Source organism: Numida meleagris, chromosome 25 (genome assembly GCF_002078875.1).
Source record: "Numida meleagris isolate 19003 breed g44 Domestic line chromosome 25, NumMel1.0, whole genome shotgun sequence".
Classification (NCBI taxonomy): Eukaryota; Metazoa; Chordata; class Aves; order Galliformes; family Numididae; genus Numida; species Numida meleagris.
In genome coordinates, this window is record NC_034433.1 from 2729618 (window position 1) to 2752115 (window position 22498).

General features: G+C 51.2%; 2 protein-coding genes across 4 annotated transcripts; both read right to left on the reverse strand.

Moving 5' to 3' along the window:
• On the reverse strand, positions 440 to 14625 carry LOC110388371 (polymeric immunoglobulin receptor-like). Of its 2 annotated transcripts, XM_021377574.1 has the most exons (10): positions 9518 to 14625; positions 6760 to 6868; positions 6228 to 6569; positions 5748 to 6077; positions 5333 to 5662; positions 4413 to 4761; positions 3074 to 3186; positions 2490 to 2628; positions 2051 to 2096; positions 445 to 1499 (listed from the first exon to the last, which is right to left on the reverse strand). In XM_021377574.1, the coding sequence occupies exons 2-10, from the start codon at positions 6839 to 6841 to the stop codon at positions 1461 to 1463; spliced, it is 1770 nt and encodes a 589-aa protein (XP_021233249.1). In that variant the 5' UTR covers positions 6842 to 6868; positions 9518 to 14625; the 3' UTR covers positions 445 to 1460. The 2 variants fall into 2 exon arrangements, with proteins under 2 accessions (XP_021233251.1, XP_021233249.1); XM_021377576.1 differs by lacking the exon at positions 3074 to 3186 and having other exon boundaries at positions 440 to 1499.
• Positions 14782 to 20729, reverse strand: C25H1orf116 (chromosome 25 C1orf116 homolog). Of its 2 annotated transcripts, none has more exons than XM_021377588.1 (4): positions 20190 to 20729; positions 17639 to 17835; positions 16528 to 16705; positions 14782 to 16164 (listed from the first exon to the last, which is right to left on the reverse strand). In XM_021377588.1, exons 2-4 carry the CDS (start codon positions 17729 to 17731, stop codon positions 14924 to 14926), a joined length of 1512 nt encoding a protein of 503 aa, XP_021233263.1. In that variant the 5' UTR covers positions 17732 to 17835; positions 20190 to 20729; the 3' UTR covers positions 14782 to 14923. The 2 variants fall into 2 exon arrangements, with proteins under 2 accessions (XP_021233263.1, XP_021233262.1); XM_021377587.1 differs by having other exon boundaries at positions 17639 to 17765; positions 20190 to 20726.

Genomic DNA, 22498 nt, shown 5'->3' on the forward strand with positions numbered 1-22498 from the left:
CCTCTCTGCAGGGCTCACCTGGTTTCCAAAGTTGTGACATCCTCAATCAACAGAGGATGTGTTTTATAGGGCAAATCTGGGCAAAAACGTCTTTGTCGCCAGTTTTCCATCTTTTGGAAACCAGCATCCCAAAGCAGACCCGGCTGTGTTGGCTTTCCAGGTAGGGCAGGATGGCCTTGCTATGGATATCTGTCCCATCCCTGCCCTCTGCCTCTACCTCCTCCTGGGAAGAGCAAGGCTTGGCTTCATCTATGCAGGGCAAGAGCTCTGTACGTTCTTTAAATTGAGATGTGTGGGGGTGCTTTGCTGCTGCTTTCAGCCTTGCTGCTCTGCTCCCCTGCTGTGGCACGTGAGGGACCCAAACAAGAATTCTTTGTGAAGAGTGGGGTTGTTGGAAGTGGAACTCTATGAAAGCCTAAAATCAGAGACAGCTGAATTGCTTGCATGGGATGAGTTACAAATTTGCTTTACTTTGTTCTGATGATGCAAAGGCAACAATTTTGTTCAATTCAGGGCCACATGAAGACATTCTCACCTGCTTATAGGGAAAGTTGAGGAGCTGGAGCAGGACAGCAGCGCTGGGGTTTGCACTTGGCCATGATAAACACAGGTGTGTTTGCTTTCTGTACACCTTCTGTTCTCAGGAGAACCTTTCCTTTTTGGGTGCCCGTGCGTTGCCTTCCCCTCCACCTGCCTGGCTGCTGGCATGCACAGAGATGTGCTTGGAAGGAGCTGGGAATGGTGGCACAGATGTGGGCAGAGGAACCCCAGCTGAAAGCAGTTGACGGGGACCTGCAGCCACTCGGGCACCTTGGACAAGAGGCAGCCCTTGGTGGACTAACAGTTTCTTTATCCAAGGCTCTATCTTCGCCCTTGAAGCTTCTGGTAAAACCAATCCTTTGTCTCTGAACAAGATGGAATTACGCAAATATATTTGCTTTAACAGACAAGGAAGCGTCGTCCTGCCAAGTCACAGGTGCCAAAGCACTTTGGCATCTCCAGAACACAAACAACCCTTGCTTTGCTTTTTTTTTTCCCCCAGGTTGAAGCATGGCACGTAGTCTGGGTTGCTGCTGGGCTGAAATCTTTTGTGTGCTTGGACTGAAGTCCAACATGGCTTGTGCTTTGCAAAACAAATCCCTAAGGATGATGATTTCCACAAGTCAGACCTGCTGCTCTGAGGGTCCTTCCTTTCCGTGCCCAGCTCCCCATCGGGGTGCTCTGTACTACAGGAGACAGTCAGGGCCGCATACAAGAACAGCGTGGCTAGTTGCCTTGTTTTGTTCTCTACAAACCACACAGGAAGTGGCATTTGGCTGCAGAATGGGGAGCAAGGAAGAAGTGCTGCTGCATGCTTGGAAGTTATAGCTGTGTCTTGCCTTACAGTCAAGAAGCTTCTGAGCTTATGTACATCGTGCTCTGAGAGAAGGGGGTTCTGCCTGAGTTTCCTCAAGTCCTCATCATTCATGTTGGAAAGAATTTTTTCCACCGAAGGATTCCTGTGAAAAGAAAAGAGAAGCTGTTACGTGGTAGCACCTTTACAACGATTTTAGAAGGGATTTTATCAGTGTTTAGTTTTATGCTCAACTCCTTGACATCTACGCTACATTATCCCAATGCTTTTGTAGGCAGATGTCTGTAGATCTGCTTTCTGCTGCCGATCAAAGTCAGTGGGTGTTTCAGATGGGTGGAAAGATGTAAGCATCCATGCACCGGTGTGTTCCAGAGGGCACAAATTGTCACAGCCAATTTCCCCTCGCAGCAGTCTGCCTCTGAAATTTAAGCAGCTGCTCGTAACATCAGAGAGCTCGGATCTAAGTGCGTTGTGACGGGATCAGGAAATGCCATCGCCAAACTTCTCAAACCACTGTGACAGTAATTCTGATATTTTTGGGATGGAGAAGCACAATTTCACCGATACAAATCTTCGCAGGTTGGGCATACTTTGAAACGGCTCCATGGGCATTTTCTACAGGAGTGTTCCTCTGAAGGTTACCAGTCCTCCACAATAGCCCCACTAATTTTATGTTACCCAGTGATGGAGACTTACACACAAGCTGGTCTGCCCGAAACTTCCAAGGAGAGCACGTATTATCCTGCAGATGTAGGGCAGAAAAAAAGATGTGATTGCCACACTGTGATCAAGAATTGCTTTTGTATAATACTGCAAGAGGTTGCAAGCAATCATTTTGTTGAAACAAGCAAGCAGGAAGAGCGATAACGCATTCATCATGCGTCAGCAAGAGTTGTAATCGACACTAAAATAAATTTATAAGCCTCGTATAGGATTTAATCAAATTATTTTGAAGATTATGGCTCGATACCTCTTGGTAAGGGATAAAGGCAGCAGTTCGGGGAATGCAAACTCAACGTTTGTTTTGTAGAGATGTTTTACACGCTAAGCAGCAGACCACTTTATTAAAATTTGTTTGGGGACTCTCCTACTAAGGCAGCTGGCATTTGCAGCACAGTTGCAAGAAAATACCCACCGACATCTGCCCAACTCTGCCTTGCATCCGTTGGCGTTGTGTAGGCTGCTGAGTTCCTCCATCCCTTGCCCGTCTGTGGGGCTCAGTCCACTCTGCACCAGCACGGCTTCTGTCTGTCCCAAGGTGCTTCCTTCCTCTCCTGAACAAAATATAAGTATGCAGGGCAGGGAAAAGTTCTTCCCATGCCTACGTACATCTATGAGCATGACAGTGGATTAGCTTCTTGTTTCCCAGTTTCATTCTTGTAAATAATATATTTGTATTGAGTACCCACCACTTCTCTCACTGAGTAATGCCCTAAGCTTTTACCTAGAGACACAGCATGCTGCAGAACAGGAGATATGTGTGGTTTTGTTGTCACCTGTTGTTGGTGAGGGTTTTTCCAGCACCTTGGTCTGCTGTGCACCCATGAGGCCGGGTTCAACCCCACAGAGCACAGCCATGTCCCTGCCCTTTATACTCAGGGTTCTGAGCACTGCGGGGCTGTAAAGCTGTTTGTTCAACATGCTGCTCCCCAAGAACGCAAGCAAAGCCCTTCCAGAAGAAACAGCCATAACCCAAATGGTGTTGCCTGGCCAACTTACCCATCTCCTTCTGAAGCTTTATTTTGGTAAGGACAAGAACTGTGGCAATGACGAAAATCAGCAAAACCAGAGATGGTATCACAACGGGGAGCAGAGAGGATTCACCCAATGAGCTGGGAAGGGGAACATCAGAATGAAATAGGATTTTGAGTCAGCTACTGGGTGGTTGAACGCAGGCTGCAGATTTTATAGCAAATAGTCTGATTGACTCAAAGGAGAACAATCAACAAAGTCAAGCAGACTCGAAATCATTTGATCTGGAGTTTGGCTTATGAGGAAGTAATTTCTACAGCTACCTCTGCTCTACCATGCGGGGTTTGTGCTGCACATTGAACTATCCCCTCCAAAAGGAAAAGGAGCTATTTCCATCATGCAAACCCCCTAGCAAGGTTCACGCTCTCTCTGCGAGCTCTCATAGCCTCTCATGTTGTAGCAGGGTGTCCAGATGCTGTCTCCTTGCAAAAACACCATAAATGCTATCAGAGCTCAACACACAGACAGTGAAGAATCCAGCCCTTTATACAGGATTGTGAATTAAGGTTGGTAACGTGCTCTTCTAGGCTTGCAGGAGGCTGCAGATGGCGAGAGTGGACATGGAGCGATGGCGCTTTTTATGCAAGCTCCAAGGTGAGCAGGGTTGCTGCTCAAGACATCGAGACGGATTTGTGGACTTTGTGGTTTTTCTTCAGTTATGACTGATACTGCAGTATCTGATGCGTCTGTGCCAGCTATGCAAATCAGCTGGCGCTGGATGGTGCCATAGGGGGGGAAGGGCCCAAAAGCTGCTCGTGGCTGTCCTGGTTAGCAGGAAGCGCAGGAGCTAAAATTGCCGGGTGAGCCGCACAGCTTTTTGTAGAGAAGTACCATGGAGTAATTACTGGCTAAAATAGCTCATGGCCTTAGGCTTAACCTTGTCCAGAGACAGGTCCTTATGCAATGCACCCAAACACTGCAGTGTTCCCGGCTGCCTAAAATGACCAGGATAAGGTGTGCAGTGAAGTATGAGGCGGGTACTGATTCACCAGCTCTATTGCTCAAGCCTGATGTTGCCTAATGTCCTATCTCCATTCTAACCAAAGGAAAACAGGCGGGAGCACATCTGTTGACTCTGGCATCTGATCTGCAGGAGTGACCAGCACCAAAAAATTCAAGACAAGTTCAAAGACCCACACCGCAGATGGACACGAGATATGCTTGCCTACTGCTTTTCTAATTACTTCTCTCATCTATCACAGTTTATAATCTACTCGTGCACTGCCTATGTAGCGCCCAGGGAAATCGGGCAGGCGGGAGCCAAGCACCAAGGTTGTGCCTATGGGAAATGTGGCTGTGAGCTTACCTCTCACTGTAGGTGTCACTGCGGGAGGTCACAAAGGTGCCAGGGGGGAGAAGTGGCGGGTGGGGGCTGGTGCCCTCTGTGCTGGTGCCCTCAGTGCTGGTGCCCATGGTGTGTGTCAGCCCCATGGTGTACATTGGCCCTGTGGCGTAGATAGGCCCCATGGTGTCTGTTGGCCCCATGGTGTCTGTTGGCCTCATGGTATCTGCTGGCCTCATGTTGTCTGTTGGCCCCGTGGTGTCTGTTGGCCCCATAGTGCTCCTCTGTGCCACCACACTGTTGGAAGCTGAGCTCAATGGCAAAGTGGGGTTCACAGAATTGTGCGTTTCTGGGTTTTGTGAAGTGAAGATCTCTGCAAAGAAAATGGTTTGGCGGCTTAAATATCCATCTTTTTTTTTTTTTTTTTTTTTGTGGAGAACATTCTGGAGTTGCCAAAGATTTGCGCATTTCATCTCGCATCTGCTGATGGAAAAAACATGTGACATTATATGACCAAATTCAAGCATTTCTATTATAGAAAGCAGTTTGGGAGTACTAATGAAAATCCAGTAATACTCGGCCAACATTCCTCCTTCAACCTCCCTGTTTCTGTCTCTGATAGCTGAAAAGTGAATTGTATCTGTATATTTGCATGCTGCGGTTCCTAAAACTGCAAGATAACCTTCAGAGCAAAGCACTTCTCCATGCTGCACATGCTGTGCTCAGGATGTCATGGGCTGGTGTTTTTCATCATAAATTGTCAATGATGTTTTCAAACAAACTAGATTTCTGCAGAAAGCTCAGATGTTTCTCATAACGCCCCTATGCTTATGCATGGAATAAAGGAGAGCATTGGAGGGAGGTGTCCATGAAGGGACAGGGGGAAGAGATATAAAAAAAAAAGGAAAAGGAATGATTGTGCTTCCAGCCACCCCATCACCTACCCTTCTCAATGCGCAGTTTCACGGATGTCGTGTGCTCTGTGTGCCCATTCCTGGCCCCACACCAGTACCACCCCGCATCCTCCTCTCGCAGGTGGCTCATCACCACGGTGTAGGTCCCATTGCTCTGCTCGCTGCTGGAGATCCATATGCGCCCCTTGTAGGACTCATGCACGAACCCGTCTGTGTCCACCAGCAGGGAGCAGCTGGCCTCCTGCCACCTGCACAGGTACTTGGTGGTGTAGCTGCCCGTGGGGTCGTGGTGGCACCTGAGGGACAGCGAGCCCCCTATCCTGCCATGCACAACCTTCGTTCTCCGGGGCTGGGCAGGGGCTGTGGGTAGGAGAGGACCATCGTGATGTTTGACGTGGCTGCAATGAGCCCGTGGGTCACAGCAGCCCCCAGAGCCCCCTCCTACCTGTGGTCACCTGCAGGGCCACCATCTGCCAGCGGACCCAGTCAGCCAGGCTGCCCATCCCACACTTGTACAGCCCTGCGTCTTCTGGCCTTAAATCATTTATCAGCACTTTGAATGCTCCAGAGCTCTCCTGGGGGGTAATATAGATCCGTCCCTCGTAGGTCTTCCCCACGTAGCCATCGGTGTCGGCAATAAGGATGCAGCTGCTTCTCCCCACTCTGCACCACAGCCTCCTGGTGCCACCCTGGCTGTCCCCAGGTGGGCAGGGGATGGTGACGGAGCCACGGAGCTCCCCGAGGAGCAGCTCAACTGGCCTCAGCATGCCCACATCTGCAGGGACAGAGGGGGTGAGTGCCACCACTGTGCCTGGTTGCATGTCACCTCCTTTTGCAGTGGTGCTTTGGTCAAATCTGGGGGTCTTATGCCTGCGATTGCTTAAAGCAAAGGGGACATGACACCCTCCCTGTCCCATCACCGTACCTGCTGACACAGTCAGGTTTAGGCTGACGTAGAGGTCCCTGTTGGTGGGGCCAATGCCACAGCGGTAGGTCCCTGTGTCATTCATCTCCAGCTGCGTCATTGTCACCATGAAGGTGCCATACTGGGGGACATCCTCCAGGGACACTCGGCCCATGTGGTCTTTCGAGATGAAGCCGGTGGTGGAGATGATGGTGTAGCAAATCCCATCTCCAGCCCTTTTACACCAGAACTTTCTGTCATGCTTGTTGGCAAGTGTGATGGAGTAGAAGCACTGGTGGGTGACAGACCCTCCGACTGCACCTGTCAAAAACCTGGGCCCATACAAGGAGCTCAAGGCTGGCTCTTTGGGGAAGGAGGTAAGAAGTGCATTAGTCAGAAGCATGGACATCCCCATGGATGGGGAACTTTGCCTGACCCAAGCAGGGTGCCACAGGCAAAGCTCCACCAGCCCTGGCTGTCCTTCCCCATAGTGATGGGGAGCAGCAAACCTCCAGCAGGAACCATTGGTACCTGCAGTTTCCTGGTGACTCACCTTGCAGCAAAGCCACAAAGAGGAGGAGAACCTCCATGTCTGCTCTTCTCGAATGTTCACTTGGCAAACTTCCGAATCTCATTTTGGATACTGGCTTTTGCTGGTGTCCCTGTGAGCAAACAGAAGGGAGACTGTGGCTTGGATCTGCCAAGCTGAACCATGCAGATGCCTGTGATGCCCATTGGATGCAGACCACTCACACCCCTGGTGGCTCCCGTCCTGTGACATGGTACAGTGCAAAGATAAGAGAATTTTAGAAAGAAAAACAGCGTTCATAGCGCTCCTGCACTGAGCCCTCTGTATTTCAGGTCGGATGGTCAATAAAGGCATTGCTAGTAACACCTGGCCAGGGGCAGACCTACACAGGCACTGGCCAAAAAGGTGTGCACAGAGGGTTTGAGGATGGCTGTGGTGATTGCCAAGCCCAGCACCAAGCCCAGCTGCAGCCACCAGCCATGGCACCTCGCTGGGTCTTGCCCAGACCTCTACAGCCCAACCTGTGGGCATCAAGCATGCTCTTCTTTTTTTTTTCAGTGCAAAACACAATTGCAAAAGCTGCAGTTCTCAGGAACGCCAGCAGCATGCCTTACGCTCCTCCTGGCAAGGTGCAATTATCTTTCTAACCTTTTTATTTTACTTAGCTGTAACTTAATTTCCTGCAGAAAACCTTTGGGCAGAGTGCTGTAACCCATTTCCAGATTTCAATAGAAGTGATGTTTGAGTGCTTAGGAGGCGGATTACTTCCTTGTGCAAGTTAAAAATTGACTTCTGATTACCAGAATTTCATCCTATAGAGTCTCAACTAAAATTCTTTGTTTGAGTTTTACTTGACCCCCACTGTGATTAAAACCTGAAGTAGGCACAAACCAATTGATTTATTTCGTCCTTGCTCATTCACTGAGCGAACTTCAAAGCATTTTGGAGACAGGAATAAGGAAATGGCCACAGTGCAGTGCCATCGTGAGCCTTATTCCCAGCCATGGGGCTGAGCCTTGGCAGCAACATTTGGGGCAGGTGCCCCTGGACATGGGTTTGGTCCATGCAGCAGCTCACTCTCTGAGCCTTGCATGCCTTGCTCACCTTGCACACCTTGCATGCCTTGCTCACCTTGCACGCCTTGCATGCTTTGCTCACCTTGCATGCCTTGCACACCCTGCATTGGGGATTATATGAATCTCTCCCATAGCTCCCCAGCTGCACTCCCTCCAGCTTTGGGGCTTACAAACCCCAGGCTTACACACCCAGCTCAGAGCCAGCTCTCTGCCCCAGTCACCTTTCTGCTGATGGGAAGTGTGGCTGGGACAGCAGAAATGTGCTCTTCCCTTTTCAGTGCAGGCAGAAGCGCAGTGGTGGTGCAGCTGGCCTTGCATCCTCTTTGGGCAGTTCCCCTTGTTTTTTTCTCTCCCAGTGTATGAGGCAGTGGGTGCAGCTCTGGCACCCGAAAATTAATGAAGAAGTTGCCAATTTTGCCAAAGCTTCATCATTCACCTGGCCCTGCTGCTGGTAACTCAGGCTAGCATTCCAACAAGGCTTTCTTCCTATATAATATATTACATTATATAATATATTCTGTGCTGGCATTAACTTAAGTTCTTCCTGGCGTTGGGCCATTAGTGCCTGGATGCAAAGCGTCTGCAGGCTCCTGTAGCTCTGTGCCTCCTTAGGGGTGGGTGCCACGCTTGCACAATCACCCAGCTGCAATCTTTTGGGATCCTGTACAACAGCTTCACGGCCCCACTCCTTCACTCCTCCTTTTCCCACCCCGCAGCAACAAGCAGGGTGTCAGCACAGGGCTGGGGAACACCTGGGCTGTGCCTTCCAGGACCTCCACGAAGGTGCTCATTAATAAGGATATCTCACTTTTTCCAGGTTCTTGAGCAACTTCAGCTGAGCGCCAGCCGCATGCAATCCGCTTGCAGCACTGAATGTGCATTTTCTGGGTTATTTATGGCATCCACTGGCACTGAGCTGCACACGGTTTGCAGCTACGAGAGCTGTGTGGTATGTGCCTGGAGCTCTGGGAGCACCCCGTGCTGCAAACGACTTATGGACCAGGTGGAAGCTAAAGCAAAGCACCATCCAGCAAGTCTTTCTTACCTGTGCATCTGTTCTTGCAACGCTGTTGGGTTAATGAGCTGCATTTGTTTGCTTATTTGTTTACAGCGTTCTGTGCGAAAGGTCTCATTCAGTCTCTGGATTTAGGTGGTTTTGTTCTCAACCAGCAAAATTAGGCACTCCCCCCCCCACACACCAAATAACAGAAACAGCAGAAAGTGACAAGAGAGCTAACATCATAAATCCCATTTTCTTCCTGTCTTCAGTTTCCTGCTGTGAACATGTCTGCATGCCCAATTTTTTGCACCTGTCTGATTAAACAGCCCTTCCTCTACCGCCCAGAACAAATCAGTTGCTGCTCCATAACAACTGCATAGCACCTCTCCATGAGGGTTTGCATAAGAACTTGCCTGGTCTACCTCATTTTTCTGTGTGTCCTTTGCAAAAATGCAACAATCTGATTGATAGCTTTAAGGAGAGAAAAGAAAGAATCACACTAGCTCTAAAAGCAATGGCAGATTTAGGCAGAAATGGGTTGTGCCACTCTTCCTGCACTGGAGATGACAACCTTACGTTGCAGATCTATTGCATATTGACATCCACCCTTTGCAAAAGTGAAATCCATTGGAGCAGGGCGCACTGCTGTATGATAGCACTTCACTCCCTTCAGTAATAACTTCAGGGCAAAGTGAGGATCACTCACCTTAGGTTAGGATGCTTCTGCTTCTGATCTGCAGCTCTGCGGGTCTCTGCTCAGCTCTTGATGTTCAGTTCTTTTTTAATATAATGATGTCTGGAGTTAATAACAGTTTTGCTGTATTGAAGTTCAGCCGTGCCTTGCTGAGCAAATTGGAGACGGCCAAAATACTGATGGAAATAGTAGAAATGACAGTAATGCACCGAATATGGAAGCTAGAATGCTCTTTTTCAGCCACTTAATGATGTGGGTGACATGGAAAGGAAACCAATGAAGAAGCCAGGAGCAGAAACTGCACGGTTTGAGAGGAATTCCCCAGTGCTTCAGACAACATGTGAAGTTGTAACACAAAGGAATGGTTTCTAGTTACTAGCATTGAAATGCTCTCTGCTGGGAATGGCCTTTAGGCAGAACTCAACATCAAGAACGAACGTTGCGTGTGTTTCACTCCACTTCTGCAGTCTGAACCACCCTGAATGCTTGTCCTTTGCCACCATCCTCTTAAAGATTCCAGCACAAAAGACTGTTTGCTGCCTCAACGTTTGTTAAGATTTCTCACTGCAACGAGCCCAGCTCTACAGTGTTAAAGGCTGCACCGCCGTGCTGTGATTTCCAGGTAGCTATAATCACGTTAATTGAGGGAAATTAGATCAGATCATTGCAACACGGCCTGATTAAACCAAATTGCCAATCAGCTAAGGAGATCAAAGTTGAGAAATCGAGGCAGCATGTCACTGAGGCACGTGGACTTTACTTGAGAATATCTTTATGCTCTCTCAGTAACTCGTCATTTCGTCGTGCTTAATTTCTCTCTACATTTAATTATGCTGCATTTTAACCGCTGCACGCGTAAAGTTTGCTGGTTGGTGGGTTGCATTGCTTCGGGAAAGGCAGAAGTGTGCATAGCAACAGTTGTGATGTTGCGGGGGACTTTGCTCTGTTTTCCCTTCATATAAAGATGATGGATTGAAGCAGTCAATGTGCGGCAGTGCTGGAAACGCCCCGGGCTGGTCCTGCCCTCCGCATACCCACAGGCTTTGCAGGATATCACGCTCTGTGTGAGAGCAGCGGGTGGTTCGGTGCTCACGGCAAAGCTGATAGATGTGACTTATTGGAAAGCTTTGTTCCGTCCCACGCAGCATGTTAGGGTGCAAAGGTCCAGCCCTCACACTTCTGGGGCACAGGTATGCTTTGAAGCCTCGGCTCGTGCTTTTTGAAGCACTTTGGATTCTCCCTGGATGAAGGTGTATCTCAATCAATCAGTTTTCCTTCCTTTATCATTATGTGATCGCTTATATTGCAGTCATTTCGTTGTTTAGTACCAAACCTGTGCAATAACCAGCTCCCAATAATGATTCAGCTTCAATGATATCAGTCTCCCTAAGGACATTAATTTCTTTTTAACTACATTGGAAGCAAAACAATCGGATCGCAATAAAATGCGGCACATAAAACTGAGGGTGAGAAACACCTCCGTGCTGCAGGTGAGGACCAGGCTCCTTGTCCTTGTCCTTGCCCTGCGGGAAGCCACATCCCGGGCTCAGAGGGACCTGGATGACAGCTGGGATCGCTCCGTGCCCAACCAGGACCCCATGGGCTGTCACTGGGGTAAGAGGTGACACCTGAAGGCAAGCAGGGACCTCGGCTCAGGGGGTGCATCCAAGGGTCTGAGCCCATTGGTGCCCCAGTCCAGGAAGCACTCTGCGTGCTCAAAGGTTGCTCTCATCATTGTTTTATTGCCGTCGATAAGACAAAGCCTCCCTGCTTCCACACCGTTGTTAATAATTCATTTTAACTGTGGCACTGGGTTAAGTCCCTCAGATTTTGCTTTCTCTTGCCTTTCCCTGACTGGTTCCCAACTGTTCCTTCGCTACCCCCGTGACCTCAGTGCGGAGACAGCTGACGCCCCGTACCATGGTAGCGGGGCCGTGCCCCCACCCATGGCTGCTGCTCTGGGCTGGATGCGGGTGGAGGGCACTGCCCCCCCCCGGGTTCATTCATCGCCACCGCGTGTCGTGCACTGCCACCGCGTGTCGCTGCCGCGGAGCTGTCACCGCGAGCTGAGGGCAGGCAGCAGGAAGGGGCTGGAGAGCCCTGGTGGGGAGTCTTGCAGGTTGCAGGTGACAGCTGGGAAAAGGACTCTTCTGGAGAGTAGTATTCTGTCTTTTTCTGGTTGTTTGGATGCAAATTCCCGACTCTTCCAGGTAAAGGGTGGGGCCCGGCTCTGCTTCTGTGTTTGCTTCCCTCTAGAAAGGGGCAGCACTCACTGCTCAGCATCCGGCTGGTGGGAAAGGGAAGGGCAACGTATGTATCTGCAAGGGAAGGAAGCGTGCGAGCGGAGCCCGGCCGGGCAGGAGGGGTTAAGGCTGCTCTGTTTGCTCACTTTCTGGTTCAGCATGGGAGCGGCTCAGCGCAGGCACCAGAAGAATGAGCACTCATGGGATGTCTGTGCCGGATTCTCCCTTCCCCATCACCAGGATGCTCATGCTGGTGCATTGCATGCTGTCACCTTGCTGGTGGGGTCATTGCACGGGTGACAAAACCTGGTGACCTGCCACCAGGAGAGCCTGGCATCCCATGGGCTCCTTACAGAAGGTAGGGAGAAGGACTTCTGGTACACAAAGCTGCAGCAGAATGACAGCCCCATGAATAGGGACCGGGAACATGTCCCCACTGTTCCCACACGACGCTCCAGCTGCTGCAGCTGTGCCTGCATTAGGAGCAAGCTCCAGCTGCAGCAGGGCGAGACCAAAGGCAGCAGTGTTGCTGTCAGATGAGCTCTCCCTAGAGCAGCCAGTTGGGCCGGGTAACACGTCCTGAGTCACTCTGACGAGCAGCGGGGTGGCAAGATGCTTTGGGTGGAGGCTGATTGCTTTTGACAGAGGTGATTTGAAGGGTTAGTAACAAGCAGTGATAGCAGCGAGCTACTCCCTTGCTCACGTGGGGTATGAGGTCCTCAGGTGCGCCAGGCTGACCCCAGCTTGTCAAGCAGGGGCACCTGAACTCCCCACCTCCTTGAGATGAAGAAGCAGAGAAATAGAGCAGCACAGGAAGAAAGAAGGGACATTTTCTCAGCATCATTCACAAAGCAAGGGGCACGGCTATGGCAGAGTGGCGGTGACTGCATGGGGGCAGCAATGGCTTCTCCTCTTGCTAAACAAGCATGGGCTCTCAGATAATTTACAGAATTTGCTCTTTTGAGCTATGCTTGCTTTAACGCAGCATGGATGGGTATCACACTGGGCCCCCAGTGTGTGTTCTCCCAACGTACAGCTGTGAAGGTGATGTCAGAGCTGTTGTGAATAAATGGAAACAACAACCTGTGCTTGTTCTGCAGTGCCCATCAGAGTTAATGATTAAATCGCAGCTAGGGCAGTGCTGTTGAGACAAGTCGGGTGTGTTATCACTGTGCATGAACCCCTCTGTAAGGAGCAATAATAACCCGGTCTGTCTCTTACTGAACTTCAGAGCTAAAGGGCATTGGAAAACAAAGAACAGTTGAGGTCTCACTGAAGCAGCAGCGCATTCACCCTGCCCGTGCTGCCAAGGGGGGTGCAGTGGCTCAGTGGGGCTGAACTGGTGGTTGCTGAGCACAAAATTTAAGAGCAGGAATGACGGATGTTGTTGGAGTTTGGTTTTAAGATATCAGGTAAGATTGCATCACTGGTAAGTAAAGCAAAACAAACCACAACCGGAGATAAATGTGTTAGTTTGAATGCTGCAGAGCGCTTGGGTGCGTTTGGGGCAGCTTGTCTTTCTCTCTGCTCTGTATCTGCAGGTTGCGAGCTCCCCACGCTGAGCACTGTGCACATGGGAACAGCAGTCATGAGGGTTTGGGACCAGAACATAACGAACCACTTCTCCTGAATTTCATCTTTGTAATGAAAGATGTGTGCAAGATTGTTTTTAATTGGGCCAGCAGCGACAGACTCATCCAGACATGGAAATGACATGTCTGAGTGTTGTGGGACGGATAGTTAAAAAGTGGATACACAGTCTATGCAAAACGCAAAGCTGAGTGTTTGGGGCTTTACAAACATTGCTGTGATGTGTAAACACAGGCTGTGTAGCCTGCACGAAGGCACTGAGGGTATGTTTTCCAACTCTTCATGTTATATTGTAAATACTGTGCTCCCTCTTCACTGCTATATAGATATATATATACATTTTTTGCTAGGGTCTGGTGTAATCTTGCTTCAGACACAAATCAAGCAGATTATGCCCAGAATTAAACAGTACCAGGGCTGCTTTGGGAGGTACCCAGACAAGAGCCCTGGAGCCCAGCTGGAGTCAGGCTGAACCTGAACGTGGGTTTCGTTTGTGTTCTTGGACTCAAAGAATGATTACGGTTGGAAAAGACCACCAAGATCATCCAGTCCAATGATCACCCCAGCATCACCACTCTTGCTCTTCTCATGCCCAACTCCTGCACACCCTGAGAAAGCCAAGCACCCACCACAGTTCTTCCAAGTATTTTCTTATTCTGTTTCTGGGTATCATCTGTGCACAATGCATGAGTATTTTTAGGATAGAAGCAAGCATGTCTCTGCAAAAAAAAAAAAAAAGCAGCAATCCCTGCAGCTCCCTGCACCAGCTGTGCTTGGGCCTTAGGCTTTGGGCTCAGCGATAGGAGGCAGCAGCTGCAGCAGCACCTGATCCCACTGCCCTCATAAGAGGGGTTCTCTGCCCTGCTTAAGCTCCTTCCAGCTTACAGAATGGGCCAGTGGGGACCCTGTGGGGATGTGGGGACCCTGTGGGGATGTGGGATAGCCAGGGCTGCTCCTGGTGTGCAGACAGGCAGTGTCCAGCTCCCACCCAGCACTGTGCTCCCCAGGCACTCGACTTACGAGTGCAAATTATTGTCAGGGAGAGGGAGCGCGGTCTAAATGTCAGTGGAGAGATTAAGCTCTGAGCGAAGGGGTCAGTGCTCTGAAGGCAGGATAGCTGGTAAGTCCATCTTCCACAGCCCACTGCCTTTCCAGAACAAATTCCCTATTTGGAGGTAGCAGCTGTTTCATCCTGTGGGCAGAGCCCTGCCATCCCTGTTGGGCACCAGCATCGCACACGTGTATCACAGAGGCCAAAACCTTGGCTGGCACTCTGCAGAGAGCCTTCATCCATAGGCAGCCCTTTTTGAAGCAAGCCAAACCCACAGCTTCCCTTCTGTGACAGCCCCCAAATGCGTTAACAATTCTGTAGGAGAGCATGCCCTGACCACGCGCCGACTGCTGACTTGTTTAAACAGCTCATATCTTGCTGTGTACAATATATTCTATACAAGTGGCACTACTTTATTAGGTGACTCTAGGAGCAGCAGGCCCCATGTTTGCCCCCTGAGCTGTTCCAGCAGCAAGTGCTCATCCAGCAGAGCCATGCAAGGATGGAGGCCGTGCTCCTCCTGGCTCCCCAGTGCTACTCCTTCAGCAGGCCGAGCTTCCTCAGGGCCTCGCGCCGGTGCTCCTCTGTCGAACCCTTGGGGGAAATCTTCACGCTGACACAGGAACGGGGCGGCCGGGGGAAGCTGGGCAGTGGGTTTGACCTCCGCTTGCTGCTCTTCTCCACCTCCGTGGGCTCCTTCAGCGCAGCAAAGTCCTTCCCTGCCCCGAGGGATGCAGGCCGCGGCCTGCTGCTGCGCAGGAAGCTGGGGGCCAGCCGCTCGATGAAGGACATCTTGCCCAGTGAACCGCTGCCCTTGATGCCTGGCTCTTTGGCCATGCAGCTGCCCAGCCCCACGCCGGAGCGCTCCAGGGTGTTGGATTTGAAGTTCATGGCCCGTCCCGCTGGGGCTGTGCTTGGTGCTGCCTGGGCCTGGTCACGGGGAGGTGGCACAGGGCCGGGCCGGGCACAGGGCTCCCCCACGTCCTGCGGCAGCCCCAGTTTCTCCAGGGCTTCGCGTCGGGCCTTCTCCCTCTCCTTGGGGTCGAGCTGCCCAGAATTCTGCTTTTCTGCAGCAGTGTCTCCAGCAGAGCCGGCGGGTGATGGTGGTGGTACCTTCACCTTCTGTCCAGGCTCTGCACCAAGCGGCACTGGGCTGGCTTTGCTGGTTCTCAGGATGATATTTGGTGGCAGTTTTCGTGGTTTAGGGGCTGTGGGAGGCCCACGCTTGGCATCAGGTTCCTGTGGGACCTCCTGTGCTGCTGGATGCTCCGGCTGGCCCTGAGGAAGCGCTGCGCTCTCCCTGCCCATCCCTCGGTGTGACAGTGGTGTGAGATTGGGGACAGCCGCCATCTCCAGGGCTGGACGGGGCCGTGTCCAGCTCTCCTCTGCATTTTCTTTTCTGGCATCTGAGCCATCGCTTCGTGGCTGCTCTGCATGGCTCTCCTGGTCATCCTGGAAGGGAGCTGGAGGTGGGATGATCAGGGATCTCACCTCTCTTCTCACATTAGCTTGGCCAAGCCTGCCCTCCTTGCCCATCTCCTGTGGAGATTTACCCAGTGGCACCAGGTCCTGCATGGTGTGTGTGTCTGTTTTGCCATCAGCTTTATTTGCTTTTTGTGCATTTGCTGCAGTGATGTTCCTCGGAAGGCTGTGGTAGCCTGGGCTTGGTGCCACTGCTGGAGCTGAGCTTGGGAAGCCAGGGGAGCCCTCGGTGCCCTTCTGGTCGGCTGCACGCTGCTGAACTGCGCTTCCAGGGAGAGCCCTGTTCTCCAAATCTAGGCAGAGAGAGGTGAGAAGTCATGGAACGTGCTGCACATGGACACAGGATATCTTACTATTTACAGAACGCTTCTTCATGCCTGGTAAGCACAAGCAGAGAAGCTCTGCCCTGCAGTTCTGTTTGCCTCATTAGATAGCTGCTAGCAGCTCCTACATGCAGCAACTGGGAGAACGCAGCTGGTGCCCTACATATCCCACCCTATACAGCCTCCTCTCACCCATGGAGTGATGAAAGCCATCTGGCTCTTGCTTACCAAATGAATAAAACTGGGGCAACGCTCCCACCCTGCCTGCCAAGGAAGCTCATCCCAGTGCAGAAATCCTTTGCAAACAGGGCTGGGGCCTGATTCCCAGCTTACCCTGGGGAGCAGAGTCTCTCTTCAGCCATGCCCTGGGCAGCCGAGAGGGCTCTGCGAAGTCGGTCTCGTCAGTGGAAACCCCACTGTCTGCTTCTGCATCCAGTGAGCCAATGGTTTCTTCTAAGAACATCAAGCACTCCTTCTCTTCCACAGATAAATAGTCATAGCTGTTATCACTCTGAAAAAAGAAGGGAAAAAAAGAACAGCACTGATAGGAGCTGTAGGTGTACTTTTATTTATCCGGGGATGGCAATGTCTCCCCTTGTTCTCCCATTCACATCACAGCTTTGAAAGGAGCACAGCGAGATCCTATTTAATTTTTGTTGCATTTCAAGCATCGAGAGATACGATCACTCTGGAAATGCCAAGTCAAAGTGCAACACATAATATACATCATTAAAAAGCTGAAGTGCAGGAAAGGATGGAGCATGTGTCAGATCAACAAACGTGGGGGAGAAATTGTTCCAGGTGGAGTTGTTTTGCAGAGAGGCACCTACCCAAGCCTTGTACCATGCAATACTGCAACCAGTTTGTCCATCCCTAATAAATTTTAGAGGGTTTGGTTCTGGTTTGCAATACATCAAATGGAAAACCTGCCCAGGACTGAGCTTTGCACTAGCACATATCAATTATGCTCCAAGTCAGACAGGATGTAATTAGGCCATCAATCTTGGAATCAGTGTTTGGAGACAAACAAGTTTTAAGGAGCAGATAATGAAAAATTGCACATCTACACCCATTGTCCCACCTCATCTCCACCTTAACTCCTAAATCCATCTCTTGTCAGCTGGGGAGGAGTACAACTCGATGCCTTCCCCAGGTGCAGTCACCCTTGTTGGAGCCGCTGTGACCCAGTTATCCTACTGGTGCTGGGACAACCTGCCCTGCCCCTGGGCTGTGCCACGGGCTCCTGCAGTTTGGTGTTATTCCCTGAGGAAAGCACGCAGTGAGCTTAATCTCTACCGCGTAGGTGTGAAAGACCGTGAGCATTTTGGGGTCAGGATCTGTGTGGTCCTTGTGCTGTCACAGCAGTTTTGAGCAGAAATCCAACCAAAATCTCATGCTGAGGGGGGTGAGTCATGCCTGGGCTGAGCGCAATGGGGCAACTTACCCTCTGCGAGTGGTTGGAGGCCGTGCTGACCATGCTGTCGCAGCTGTCCGAGTTGCAGGCAGCCATGCCCAGCCCCAGGTCCTTCCCAGGCATGTCACGGGCTGCAGTGAGGGCTGGGACAGCACGGCTGGAGCAGGAGAGAGATGTGTTAGGCTGCGGGGCTGCTGCATGCAAATGTGCATGCTCTTGGGCTGCTCCTAGCAAGGGGAAGGCATTTTTGAAAGCACTTTTGGAAATGATTTTTTTTTTCCCCCAAAAGTATCAGAAATGGAGTAAGCCCTGGAGAACGTATCCCATAAGGAAGGTGATGATTTAATCACCCTGGAGATAAGGCAGTTCCTGGGCAAAGGAAGGAGCTTCAAGCCTGTAGCAGGCGTGCATGCTGCCCCGTTGCAGCTGGGCAGTGCTGGCAGGGGCTGTCCCACCCCAGGCTAAGCTCTGCCCATGGCTGGTGGCACCTCCACACCCACCCAGTGCCCACTGACCAACGGGTGGCCCTTGGGGTTTCTACCTGCAAGACCACCCTGGGGCAGGGTCCCCAGGATCCCACTCAGGCCAGTTACGCTCACAGCGTGCACAGCAAAGAGAGCTTCACCCCCTGGCAAAAAAGGCCAAGCAGCCTACGGAAGCCATAATTACTTATAGATGTAAAGCATTAATCTTCCGAAAGGTACTGACACCACCAATTAGGTGCTTTCTTTGTTCGCACCGCCCATTCTTTGGGAGATGAGAGCTGGGCTGCAGAGCACAGCAAACAAACGCCCTCTCCAACACACACGGGCCCACGCGGGAGCAGTTGTTTGCGGGCAGACAGAGGAGCTCTTTGTGCTGCAACCTGGCTGCAGGAGCACACTGCTGCTTTTCTTGCTAGCAGGATCAGGGAATTAGATCTGGCGATAAGCAAGCAGAGCTGGCTGCTTGTTAAGACAGTCAGACCCTGAAAGAATTCTTTTGTAATTGGAATATGCCACAAAAATCAGATTTCACTGCCCACAACCTGGAAGATCCAATGCTTCCACTCAGGAGGAGCTTAGTGCTTCAGGTTGGGTTTTACAGTATTTACTGCCCAAATCACAGCTGAGGAAACAGTGTCTTTGGTGCAGCACTACCCTCTATTCTTTGAATTTGGAGAAGCTTATAGCCAGAGCTGTTAGCTGTCAGGAAGCAGGGGCACGGGCTGGGGATGGGGATTTTCAGCCTTCCCAAGCTGCGTAACTTTGCTGCACGCATCATTTGCAATGTGAAATACAAATCTGCTTCCAGGCAGCAAGGGCCTATTGCCTGCTTGATGGGGACCCGCAGAATTGCTGCAATGTTCTGCACTGCTTCCTACTCACTGCACAAACCCGAGGGAACAAAACAGGGAAGTGAAAGTTTTGCTTGAACTTGACGCTGGAGTAGAATCCTCTGTGCAATGCTGCAGCTGCAAAGCGAGCAGCCCCAAGCAGGGACAGCCACGTGGGGGTCTCTGAGCTGATTCCTGGTGGTCAGCACGTTGGGAAAAATGATCTGAGCAGCCCTCTCCTTCAAACAGTGTGAGAGGGAGGAGGCAAAGTTCAGCAGGGAGCGTCAGGAGCTGTGCAGGAACAAGGGGCTCATTCTGCTGCGTACTGTTCTCAGAGGAGATTATGGTTCTGACACATTCATCCGACTCAGGAGAGGCAAAGAGGAAACCAACCCTGAAAAATCTCAGGTTTTATGGTTCAGCAGGATTTTGCAGTTCCCTCCTTTCAAAAAACAAGCCACAAACTAAACATTTGACCGAGTGTTTAAAGTAAATTAAAAGGATACTTGAAAAGCTTTTTCTGGATCGTATATTCTCCCACTAAAAGCTTTTCCAAGTGGCCACTTTTCATTTGAAACACAAAACTCGCTGGGGCAGCTTTTGCAGCAGCTGCCGTAACTGTCCTCTGCAAAGCTTGCCGAGCCCTCAGACATCAAAGAGTGGCTGGGTAGCAATTAATGCTAATTGCTTTATTTGAAGAGGCTACTTTCTTCTAATCCCAGCACGACTACCAGCGCTCTATCGCAGCTCTCCAGCAGTGTTCACCGATCTCGGTGCTTTTTGCAGCTGTACTCTGATGCCCTACACCTGCTCGCAAAGGGCCCCATCCTGGCCAGATCTAAACACAAAGAGCACGAAGAAACAGAGCATGGGCAGCTCCTGGCTCCTCTGCTGTGCTGCTGTGCAGTGGGATCCCACCCCAGGGTGAATGGAGGCGATGGCGCAGCTCTCCAGTTCCTCCCCTTTAAACAAATAGGGCGCACGTTGCTGTTCCAAGAGCTGAGTTTGCTGTCCCAAGAACGAGTCCTACCGGTGGCCCCCAGCTCTCCAGCACCACTTTCCAGCCCCCCCAGTCCCCCTCCCGGTGCCACTCGGTGTGTCAGCTCCACCACTCTTTCTCCTTCCAAAGCAAAGTCCCCAGCGCGAGGGCAGCGCAGCCCCGTGCCCCGGGCAGAGGCACTCAGATCTTCACCACAGCCACGCTCAGCAGGAAAAGCAGAGAGAGCAGAGGGCAGGAAGGAATAAAGAATTTTGCTCTTTTTTTACCAGGGTGTCCGACGTCCCACGGTGCCCAAATCCTCGTCCTGACCGCGTCTATCCCAGGACGTCTTTGCTTTTCTGTGCTAACCAAACACGGGTGAGTTACACATTAACTCCCAGCAGAGATAAGGCTGTGCAGGGCACAGGCAGCAGCCGGCCCGTCACCTGCAGCCCAGCCAACCCACGTTCATCCCAACCAGAGCACGGCGAGTTCCTTCCTGCAGCTGGGCTGGGGTCAGGGTGCCGTGCAGCCCACGCTCTGCCCGGCTGTGCAGCTCTGCGCAGGGTGCCCGGGGGGGGCAGAGCCCAGCAAGTGGCTACGAGCTCCCGGCACCACCCAGCGCCCTCCCTTCCTGGCCTCGGCACGGGTTTCACTGGAGACTCCTTAATCCGACATCCTGTTCTGCAGCATAGCTGCTCGCTGACATCTGGAGGCCCTGACCAAAACGCCCTTTTGGCGGTGATTAAGCTCGGCGCTGGGTGTTTGCGCTGGGTGCTGCCGCACGCATTGCTGCGCAGCAGGTTTCTTCTCTTCTGTGGTTTGGGGCATTGAACGCCTTAACTCGGGGCAGGACCTGGTTCCTTCACAGCTCTGAACATGCAGGTTGTTGCCGGAACGGAGAGAGGCTCATGTACCACCAAAGCTTTCCCAGAGACAGTGTTTTCCCATTGTACACTGAACAGGGATTCTTTTATAGAAGGAAAGGACAGAGTCCCAGGAAAACTGCGCGTATCCCAGCAGAAACCCTGCAGCAATATTCCAAATGTCAGATTCATACAAGTTTTCATGCCGTAATGATTTTTTTGAAAATGTGTTGCAACGTGTGCCCTGCTACACAGAACAGGGAAGTGGAGACATGGGTTATTTTGAGCTGCAGAAGGATGGAGGGAAAGCGGATGAGCGGGGAGCACAGAGCTTCCCAGCAGCACTGGCAAGCCACAGCTGTGCCCTGTTACAAAAGGGCCATGTGGGCTGAGGAGCAAATCACAGCCGACTGGGAAACTAGAGAGCATGGGGAGTCCTGTGCCAGCGCTGCCCTCCTGCACTCACACAGAAAGGTAAGAGATGCAAACCTGGTGCTTTCAGTGCAGCTATTGCGTTGCTGAGCATTGCAGCAGCCTGGAATTGTAGAGCTTAGTGCAAGGCTTAGTGCAAGCACTTCTGGAGGCGTTCACTGGCATGGAGCTGGATGGTGCAGCAGTTTGAGCAGCTGAGTTTGTGATGCTTTCGTCTAGTTGCCTTTGGTTCTGAGTCTGCTTCAAACATCGAAGTTTGTCAAAACCAGAGATTTTCTTGTGTACATGCAAACCTAGGGAATTGAACAAGCAATCCTGATGGAGAGGCCGTGTCCTGAGAGCGCTGTGCTGACAGCACTGGGACCTAAACCTGTGCCATGCAATCTGTAGAGCTTGCTGCCCGAAAGGCTCTGTGTAGATCAGGGAAAACGTCCCATTCCATTAAGAGAAGTCTTGAGCTGCTGAGAGCTGACTTCTGTACAGCAGAAGCCTGGAATGAACCTGTTCTTTTTCTGTGTTCTTCCTCTGACAAACAAAACCAGCTGCTACTCAAAATAAAGCGTGATTTCACGTACGTGGTATGAAGTATATGCAAATAGTCAAGTGATGCAAAGAAAACTGTCCAGAATGCTGTGAAAGGGCTTTGGCATGCTAACAGGCACCTCGTGCCTCGCCCTCTGCATAAACAGTAGAGTGTGGGTGATTCAGGCCTGGCATGGAGGAACCTCATCCACACTGATAAGGCACCTGCTGACATAATGACCTGGGTTTGGCTGTAGGGCTGCCGGACCCTTCCCTTACACCGAGCTGTATGTATGGTGCCGTGCATGCTGAGAAAATAATTATGGAAGATATGGGGTAATCCACTGGCTTAGAGAAATAAGGAAGTCTTAGTGTGGCTGTGAACTAAGCAAGGAACCCTATTTATTATCCTTATTTCAGAGAAAAGAGGTGGAGAACTCCATGGCTTGGTTAGCATTCACCCCACATGAGAAACGAGGAGGCAGCTCTGACTGTGTAATGCAGTTCCCAGCGCTTTCCCCAAGGCACTAATTAAAAATAATCCACAAGAGCACTGCAGTCCTGGACAACCTGGTTTTGCTAACACCCCTATTGCATTGCTGTGTTAGAAAAACCCAGCTGGTGCTCAGACTCAGAGGAGTGAAATCAGATTCTTGATTTCAGCAAACTGGAAGGAACTTTATTCCACTCCATCCAGAGCAGGGTGAAACCTGATGGCTGTTGTAAGGCTGAAGGCGCAGCTTCATTTACAATGCAGGCAGACATTTAATTTGTAG

Coding starts and splice junctions, on each gene's coding strand:
- LOC110388371 (XM_021377574.1), bottom strand. CDS start 6,841: ATGAGATTCGGAAGTTTGCCAAGTGAACATTCGAGAAGAGCAGACATG. Junction 6,570..6,759: donor CTTTGTGGCTTTGCTGCAAG/GTGAGTCACCAG, acceptor CCTTCCCCAAAG/AGCCAGCCTTGAGCTCCTTG. Junction 5,663..5,747: donor GGCCCTGCAGGTGACCACAG/GTAGGAGGGGGC, acceptor TCCTACCCACAG/CCCCTGCCCAGCCCCGGAGA.
- C25H1orf116 (XM_021377588.1), bottom strand. CDS start 17,731: ATGCCTGGGAAGGACCTGGGGCTGGGCATGGCTGCCTGCAACTCGGAC. Junction 16,706..17,638: donor CCTCCAACCACTCGCAGAGG/GTAAGTTGCCCC, acceptor TTCTTTTTTCAG/AGTGATAACAGCTATGACTA. Junction 16,165..16,527: donor GAGAGACTCTGCTCCCCAGG/GTAAGCTGGGAA, acceptor CTCTCTGCCTAG/ATTTGGAGAACAGGGCTCTC.